The sequence below is a fragment of the Orycteropus afer genome, unplaced genomic scaffold (genome assembly GCF_000298275.1).
Source record: "Orycteropus afer afer isolate SDZICR_OR568_19922 unplaced genomic scaffold, OryAfe1.0 scaffold00064, whole genome shotgun sequence".
Lineage (NCBI taxonomy): Eukaryota > Metazoa > Chordata > Mammalia > Tubulidentata > Orycteropodidae > Orycteropus > Orycteropus afer.
Genome location: NW_006921651.1, coordinates 4,823,318 through 4,833,207, shown reverse-complemented (window position 1 = coordinate 4,833,207; position 9,890 = coordinate 4,823,318). Strand labels below are relative to the sequence as shown.

The window sequence follows — 9,890 nt, the reverse complement described above, 5'->3', positions numbered from 1 at the left end:
GGATTGCCCAACCTTCCTTCCGAGGAGTGGCTGGTGGGTTTGAACTTCCAGCCTTCTGGTTAGCAGTCAAGTGCCTTAGGCACTATGCTACCAGACCCTCAGCAATGATGGTAAATGTGTATTCTCCTTGACTAATGCCTGAAGGCCTATCTTCCTTGATTTTCAGAATCCTATCCATATACAGCCTATTCCAAAGGGTATTATGCTCAATTAACTCCCTTATCTAAAGGCTTCTGAGATCTGTTCTTATTCCTTAGTTTTCCCAGCAAGAGTTGTATGTACACTTAAAACTTTCCTCCTATTTTTCCCTTTTTTAAGGAGGAGGGGTGTTTTTTTTTGGGGGGGGGGCATTGTGAAGGAAAACAACTATATAACCATATAAGCAGGAAGAACAACAACAAAAAAAAACCTCATGGCTGTTGAGTTGATTCGACTCATAGCAATCCCTCCTTGGGTCTCTGAGGCGATATCTCTGCGGAAGTATATTGCCAATCTTCTGAGGAGTGGCTGGTGGGTTTGAACCGCCAGCCTTCTCTTTAGCAGTCAAATGCCTTAGGCACTACTCCATCAGAGTAGGAAGAGGGAGGGAAAAAAAAACCACTCAGCACTGGAACAAAAAGAACATGAAGAAAACAGGGATGCAAGAGGCAAACTCACTGGATGAACAAACTGAAAGACTTACACAGAAATGCACTAAATTCTCATTCCAAACCCCAGGCTTGTCAATAACCACAGCAGTATCTAAAAAAACCTTTGTGGTAAAAGTAGCCGAGGTGGTATGGTGGTTAAGCACTCAGCTGCTAGCTGAAAGGTCAGTGGTTCGAACCCACCAGCAGCTCCTTGAGAGAAAGATGGAGCAGTCTGCTTTCATAAAGATTACAGCCTTGGAAACCCTATGGGGCAGTTTGACTCTGTCCTACAGGATTGCTAGGAGTCAGAATTGACACCAGAAGGTTTGGGTTTTTGGTTTGGTGTGCAGTTTATGTATGTCACAAATCGTCTGCCTGTTTAATATCCTTTATATGTACAATTCAGTGACATTCGTTATGTTTATCATGTGAATCATTAATAAAAGAGCAACAACTATTTACCTACCTTAAGAAAATTATGGATCAGGAGAAAAACCTATTTGCAGTGATTCAGCCACTATTTCTTTCTGTGAGCAATCACAGAATTGGATTGGTAATAAAATGTCCATTAAGTAAAAAGCATTAAGATGTTAACTTGAAGAGATTCATTAAGGGCCTCAAATTACTTACTCTGAAAGTTGTTTGGTTAAATGAAGGTCAGATTTTAGTCTAACATTTTTATTTTTCTCTTTTGACTAATTAGGTTAATAGTCAGCACAGACATCTTCCCACAGTATAGATTCTCACTAAGGTGGTCAGCTAAGAGACGGCAGGAAATATTTAGCACAAAAATCTTCAAGTAAATCTTCCCAAATGTTTCCTTTCCTACTCGGCATATGATCTGTCAGAGTATTCTCACTCTGCAGACCGTAAGATCTATGGAAGCAGCTGAAGCAATAATTATGCTTACAACTGGAATCTTAAAGGTAAGGCGATAGTATTTTATTTTTCTTATGGCAAAGCAATGGAACCATCCTCTTGATGGGAGGGAAAAACATAGAGGCCTCTATGTTGGGGACATGAGGTGTTCCAATAAAAATAGCAGTTTCTAAGCAGCAGCATTTTAAGAATCTTGCTGAAGGATCAAACAGGAAGAGAGAGACAAATTGTTTAAACACAAATAACTTTGACAATTAAAGAACTGGCATGACTAAGCCAAGAAAGACAAGTGAAAAGCAAAGAGAATGACACATGAACAAATTTAGGCCTCCAAACAGCTTTTATTTTTCACGGTCACAATCTAAGCTCCAAAGAACAGAAAGGTCTGCAGGACCTTGGCTGCCCTTCACCAGTTGGAAAGACACTGTGTTAGGGCAATTAATAAGTGCACTGTGTCCCAGAAGATCCCAAAGACGTAAGTTGTAGCCACCATCAACTAGCAAACAATCTGGGAGGCACTCTCAGCTCCAAAGGTCTGGAAATTTCACATGCAATCTGATCCCTTCCCCTGGCTATCAAAGGCAATACTACAAGAGAGATGGTGCAGAGTTTGTTCACTGTACCATAGAATTCCTTCCCAGGTGTGAGATCAGCACAAAAATCTTTATAAGCAACAGAAGCAAATGTTGCACACCATCACAATTTAAATGCGGCCTTTCCAAACTCTATCCTTGGTAATCAACTTGGTAGCTGTCATGGATTAAGTTGTGTCCCCCCAAAATATATGTCAACGTGGCTAGGCCAAGATTCTCAGTGGTTTGGCAAGTTATGCAGTGATGTAATTTGGCAGTTATATAGTGATGTAATTGTCCCCCATAAGGTGATCTGATGTGATCACGCAATCAGTTGTGTAAGGGGATTAGGATGGGATGCAGCACCCTTACTTCAGGTCACAGCCCTGATCTGATGTAAAGGGAGTTTCCTTGGGGAGTGGCCTATATCAATTTTTATTTTACAAGAGATAAAAGGAGAGAGAAGAAAGCAGAGAGACATGGACGTACTACTACCAAGAAAGAATAGCCAGGAGCAGAGCATGTCCTTTGGATCCAGGGTCCCTGTGCTGGGAACTTCCTGGACCCGAGGGAAGACTAATGTCAAGACACATGGAGACCTCCAAAGGACACCAGGCCCAGATGCTGAGGGACTTTAAAGAGGACCTTCCTCTTAAATTGTGAGCCAACAGAGAGAAAGTCTTCCCGAAGAGCTAGCACCCTGAATTCATACTTTTAGCTTTCTGGGAGAGAATAAAATTCTCATTGTTAAAGCCATCCACTTGTTCTAGCAGCACTAAAGAACTAAGAGAGTGGTCAAAAGTTACATACTCCACAGTATCCCTGGGACACTCAGCAGGCCAGATTTTCTGATACAGGCTCTTATTTTCTAAATCGCCCAAGGTTAATAGTGTGAGGGATGGACAACACAAGTTTGTGGAGAAGCAAAGGGCCCTAAGGTAGCACTCATTATCATTGGTCCAGCAGAATGCAGACTGCTCTGGTACACTACTTTTTTGCCCCCAGCAAAAGAAACTCCCTGGGCCACCTTCATCTAAAGCCATCAAGGTCTACCTACAAAAGAGAGTAAAACACGTTTTAAGGGTAACATTTGTAGAAAAGAAAAATGAAGAGGTACATAGGAAACATCTAAGGAAGGCTCACACTACTAAACTGCTAATCATGTGCAAGAAATATTATGAAACATGACGATTACAAAAACTAACATTTAAGCAGTATTCTATGGTTTACTAAGTGCTTGCCCATACATTACGTTATATAATCCTCCCAACCACCACTCTATGAAATGGTTGATATCACCTTCACCCCCACTTTATAGATGAGGAAAAGAGGCACAGAGAAATTAAGTAACTTGCTCAAGGTCACATAATAAATGGTTGACAAAAATAATGCAATTTCTCTAACTCAAAATTTCTTTTCAATATCTCATATTGAGTTTTCTGTTTACCATGTTACCATGGTGGCCCTGATACAATTCTATAGAAGGAAACATTGTGGAATGAAGGAAAAAGCCTTGGACTTGGAATTACAAAACTAGTGGTCAACTCTCAGCTCTGCCATTCAACAATGGTGGAACCTCCAACAATTTATAATGTTTTCAAGACTCTGTTTCCTCACTGGTAAAAAGTAAATTTTTAAAAAGTATATATTACTACCTACTTTATGGAGTTGTGATGATTAAAGAAGATAATATATATGAAAGAGCAGCACAAAGTTTGGCACTTAATAAATGTTGTCAGTTGTCATCAAGTCAACTTCAATTCACACAACCGCATGTGGACAGAGCAGAAATGCTTCATAGCATTGTCAAGACTGTGACCTTTCAGAAGCAGATCACAAGGCTTGTCTTCCAGGGAAAAAAGGAAACCTCTGTAGGCTTATCATCACCAGTATTCTGCCCTGATGTGGTCTTGGTGTGGTAAGAAGCCTTCAGACACAGCTCTTCAATAATCTCTTGGGAAAACTAACTAGGTCTTTGATACTTTCAGCATATACTCCAAGTCTATCTCATTGAAAGCAGGGATGCTGATGTAAGTATTTTCTACAAGTTAATCAGAAAAGTTTGAGGAATGAAAATGAACGTATAGCCTGACAAGTTTGGAAAGAGAAAGAAGAGGTCACAGTAACAGGCATCTGTTCAAGGTTCAGCCCAATCCTTTCTGGGCTATTCAGAAAAAGAAGAGGCCAAAAGCTTAAATCAGCTGCTTGATGCCCCTTGGGAAGAATAAGGACAGCAGCCAAGCCAGAAGCCACTGAAAGGAAGAGCAACAAAACAGGAGATAAAGCAAGCATAAAGGAAAGTGATCAAGGAAACAGGCCCCACATGAAAAGAAGCTGCCTGGAAAGCCTAAGTAAATACATGAATAAATAAACACAACATAAATTACACCCATATGCACTTCGTACTCTGGCCCAGAATCTGATGCTTCACTCAAGCACCCACATTTGTCATAGTGCCCTTTGGTCACAAAGGGATGTTTGGCAGAAGGCAGTTTTTAATTCCCAATTCTCACAGAAAATCACATTTATCATAAGACTTCACCACAGTATCTGGTTTATTTGCTTGGTGAAGATATGCATTTATCTGTCAGATTTACAAAATTGTGTTTGTTGCAAAAAGTCTCTGGGGATAGGTAAGGCAGACCAACTTCCGTGCAATCTTGTTAGCACATTTCACACCCACGCTCTCTCATCTCAGCCCTCCCCTCACACACATTTCACTTTTCCTTTTGTTCTCAGGTGTTTTAACCCTGTAGTAAATCACTGTAGGGGCAGGACACTTCACCTTCCAAAAAAAAAAAGAAAGATACAGAAACAAACCCTGCATCCCAGCTCTGTAAAACATTAAAATCTATACCAAGTTGTAAATGTGCATTAATATTACTGGAATGTCTGGCAAGGCTTATATTTGGAACTAAATCAAGTTCCCCATCTGTTGGGCTTGCCTCTTTTTCTCAACGTTAATTTTTCAATTGTTTGCAAGAACAATTTAATAACTGTTGAGGAAAATAGAAAATCATGGGCACAAAGGGAGCAACGAATGCAAGAAAAACGCAGAAGCAGATTTTAGAACACTGAAAGCACTTTCTCCTCTCCACCTACCAACAGCTCACTCCTGTAAGTGAGTGGTGTTTCAAGATCCCGATCACCTCCATGTCTGACACAATTTTATCTAATACATACAGCACTCTGTAATTGCCTTGCTATTTCACAGGGAAGCAAAAATGACCTAGCCCCATGGGTTCCCTTTGCCTCTGTTTACCACAAATAGAAATAACCACAGAAAGAAAAATGTCAGAATTCCAGATCCCCATGAGTCATTCTTTAAGTCATGGAGAACAGTAGAAAGAAATTTCAGACAAAAGCTTTCAGAGGGCCTATTCATAGAAAACACTTAGGCAACAGAGACAGCTGAAAAGACCATGTCTTGGTAAGAAAATTCATAGAACAGCAGCACTTTGAACTATTTCAATATGACAAAATAAAAGTCTCACGCACTCCTGCTTTTCTTGATCAAGTATGACAATTTCTTCTACTCCTACAGACACTGGGGCTTAAAATAGTAGTGGTGTTCAACATACACCACCTAAAAAGGTACAATAAACCTCAAGGTGAGCTAGAGAACTCTGAAAGAGAGAAATTCTCATTCCGTACCTGATATTAACCAATGCGTGGGTCACTTTGCTAGCTGCTTCTTTCCATTGGCCTGCGTTGGTAGAAAGCCTCAGGACTGCAAGGAAGGAAAGAACACAGATCTGTCAGGACCTCTGGTATAAAACTCAAATATGAAGAATGAAAAAAAATCTCAGAATAGCACTATTACAATTACTGAGCCTGTGCTAATCCTCTGTTAAAAACATACTGAACGATTTTCATGGGATATCCTACTTAACTGGCCTAATAACATGTTTAGTGTTCCTATTCTGCTTCCTAGTTGGTTGTATAATGCCTGGGATCTTTAAAAGCTTGCAAGTAACTATCCAAGCAATGACAATTGGTCTCTATGCACCTGGAGTAACAGAGGAAGAAGATGAGTGAGGAACAGGAGAAGGATATGGAATGTACGGCTAATTGCCTCCATGAACAGCTGTTTCTTTTGCTATAAGATCAGAAGAACTGAATGGTACTACCATAACTGAACATCTTTATCAAGGATTCTACAGAAGCATCTTGATCAAAAGGGGGAAATGCAGAACAGAATTTCAAATCCTCATGGAATCCAGACTTTCTGGTACCATGGAAGATGGATGAACCCTTGAAACTATTGTCCTGAGATAATTTTTAAAAGTTAAACCAAAAATAGCCCCTGAAATCTTCTTTGTTTTTTCTTTTTAGTATCATTTTTAATGGAATCTCATGAAGCAGAACCGATGAACAAGTGTTGTGTGTAGTTCATTATTAAAAATAATTCTTAAATCTTGAAAACTAGTAGGCAAATATATTCATCTAAAACATTCATTGGGTGCCTTCAAGCCAATTTTGACTCATACTCACCCCATGTTACACAGCAGAATTGCCCCAGAGGTTTTTAAGTTTTATTGTGATTTGGGTGAAAGTTTACACAGCAAATTCATCTTCCATACAGAAGATCACATATACTCTGTCTTATGACATTGACTGTAATCTCCCACAATGCAACAGCTTTCCTTCCATTTCCTCCCCATAGCCTCTTCTTCCCCTGTGTCCTTCCCTCCCATGCACTCCTGCCCCCAGAGCTGTCTCTCTGTGCATACACGGCTCTTCTATTCTGCCATGATCTCTCCAATGAGTGATCCTAATGCAAATGTTCAGCTCATATGCCTGTCTCGTTTGGCTGGAAGCCACAAGAGTGGGTTCAATTCCAGATCTGAAGGTCAGCTAGGGGCCACAGTCTCAGTGGTTCCATCAGGCTCTATCAGACCAGTCCCCCTTTTTTTTTTTTTATGATTTTGAGTTTTGCTCCATATTGTTCTCCCACTCTGTCCAGGTTCTCCTACAAAGATCTCCCTCTGAGTGGTAGCTGGGCACCATTTAGTTCTTTTGGTCTCGTAGTTGTATAGGCGGAGGATCACATGGTGTACCAGTTGCTTAGACTAACTGTTCCCTGAAGTCTTCATAAAACCAAACAGTTGTTTAGCTAAACTAGTAAAAAAATGTCTGCCTTGAGCATTATGTTCTTTTAAGAAGTATCTATAAGGGATCAAAGTGGCAGCAGCTCAAAAGATTAGATAAGAACCTTGAGGGGCGGTGAGTTTATGTTAATGAGGGAGGAACATCTCAGAAAAGGAGGGTGAAGACCACTGTACAACTTGAAGAATGTAATCAATGTCACTAAATGGTACATGTAGAAACTGTTCAATTAGTGTATGTTTTGCTATGTAAGGGATCTCTGGTGGCGTAGTGCCTTAAGTATTTGCTAACCAGAAGCCTGGCGGTTCAAACCCACCAGCCACTCCCTGGAAGGAAGACTAGGAAATCTACTTCCATAGTGATACTGCCTCAGAAACCCACGGAGGGGTCACTATGAGTCGGATCCGACTTGACGGCAGTGAGTTAGGTTATTTTTTTTTTGTTTTGTTTTGCTGTGTATATTCTCAACAACAACAACAAAAATACAACTTAATGAAAACAAACATCCTCAGCCTAGAGAAAATGTAAGAGTGTATAGTATTCTCTCAATTATTTTTACAGTGAGTTCTTTCTCTAACTTATTCTCATTTTCTATCAAACAACTATACTCTTTTTCCTCCTCATTTTTTTTTTCCTGCTAACAGGGTTCTGTGACTTAATTTTTCTACTTATTTAAAATCAGCACTGATGTGAGGATGTGGGGGCAATCTGGCTGCCAAGTTTATCATTCCCCTAATGGCTGCCACTGATTTAGTGGAACTACCTGTCTGAGTTGGTGTCCCCTCCTGCTTCTTGTATCTTTCCCCTAAAGGTGCAAGCTCAGTCAAACAGAACAAGTAACCTTTTCAGACAGAGGATGATCATATTTCAATCAAGGAATAACTTGTTTCAATTCCTCTGACTTAACTGTGTGACCTGCAACATGAATCAACAGGCATCTTCTCTTCTTTAGCCAAGTTCTATCTCTTTACCAAACAACTACAGGAGAGATGACAGAAATAAACAACGTATCTTCTATAAGCCTACAAGTTTCAGGGCCACATATCCAAATATCTGTGCCATTTCATAAAGGAGACAAGATAGCAAGACTGTTCCTTGAAAGAAAGCACATGGTGAGCACTGCAAATACATTTTCTTAATGAATGAATAGCTTATAATAGCTGAAGATGTGGAGAGTTTACTAGGTGCCAAGCATTGGACAAAGTCAGGCTGTCTGCAATACAGTATACAGATGAGGAAATGAAACACAGAGGAGACAAGAAATTGACTCAAGTCATTCACACAAGCTGTAAGTGATGGAGCTGGGATTTGAACCTGAAGAGAACAACTTTAGAGCCTGTACTTATGTCGAATAGTGGTTAAGAGCATGAATGCTGAAGTTAATCGTCAGGGTAGAAGTCCAGCCCCTGACACTTTAATAGAGAATAGTAACAATACTTAACATGACACGATGATTATGAGAATTAAATGAGTTAATACATATAATTATTAAATTAGTGCCTAGCATATAATAAACACTATGTAAGTATTAGCTAAAATTAATTTAAATAGACTGCCTCCCAAATGAATGAATGTACCTGAAACTTTCTCAAAAGAAGGAAAATGAAACATAAAAGAAAAACCCAAACTCACCATCATCAAGTCAATTCCAACTCACAGCGACCCCCATTGGATTTCCAAGGCAGTAAATCATAAGTAGATTAGCCAGTCTTCCCTACATGGAGTGGCTGGAGGGTTTGAACCACTAATTTTCTGATTAGCAGTCAAATGCCTTAGGCACTATGCCTAAGAGCTAGATTCCCTAAATAACACTAAGAAATGCATGACTGATTTGCATAGACACTTCCTATCTGAGCACCATCACTATCTACTCCTGATCCAGGATTCCTATAGCAAGAAGAGCAACAGCAGCGGCACTCTCAGAGGGAGGGCCTATGGCTGTGTGAGGAAAAGCAAACTCATCCGGCTGTTCTATGTCTGTTCTCACAATGCCTCATTTTCATAAATTCACATAATTTTATGAAAGCAATGATAAGATGGAAGCTTTAATAAAACATATTATCAGAGTGCTGCTTTTCTAATTTACAAGATTTCAGGGAACTTGGTATAGTTCCAAGTTAGAGCTCTCCAGTCTGAACTCAGCTTCACTCAGTATATGTGCAAATTTATTCACGTGATGGACGAAACTGTTTCAGGAGCCCAGACATTTATTTTTCAGCTCAGTTGTAAAATCTCCTTAGGTGCACTGGTTTACCACTACTACTCTACTAGAAAGTAAGTTCTCTGCTAAAAGGAACCTAAACATTTATAGACTTGAACTGAATTTAACACCTCCCCACAATTTCAGAGACATGTTTAACTCTGTCCACGGATTACGTCTCTGTAACACTCTGTCAGCTTTGTTCATTAGTGAACAGACACCCAGATGACCTCATCATTGCATTTTCTTTGGAAATGTCATAGGCTTTTACACTCTTTTCTAAGCTACCAATTCAAACACACAATTATTTCCAAATGCCCTAAAGGCCTCAAGCATATTATGGTACACAAAAATAACATACTATGCAACTATTAAAAAAAGGAACTTAGGAAAATTACAGAATGATTAGGAAAATGTTTTATGATATGGTAAATTAAAAAACACAAAATAGTATACCATGATTATAACTATGCAAAAAATATACAATGCAAACAGCAGTAG

At 39.6% G+C, this 9,890-nt stretch overlaps 1 protein-coding gene across 1 annotated transcript in view; it reads right to left on the bottom strand.

The window, feature by feature from the left end:
- ARMH3 (armadillo like helical domain containing 3) overlaps positions 1-9,890 on the bottom strand; it is a 261,984-nt gene that overhangs the window by 122,182 nt on the left and 129,912 nt on the right. Inside the window, 1 exon segment of the mRNA XM_042780830.1 lies at positions 5,735-5,810. Within this exon segment, the coding sequence (XP_042636764.1) occupies positions 5,735-5,810 (76 nt within the window).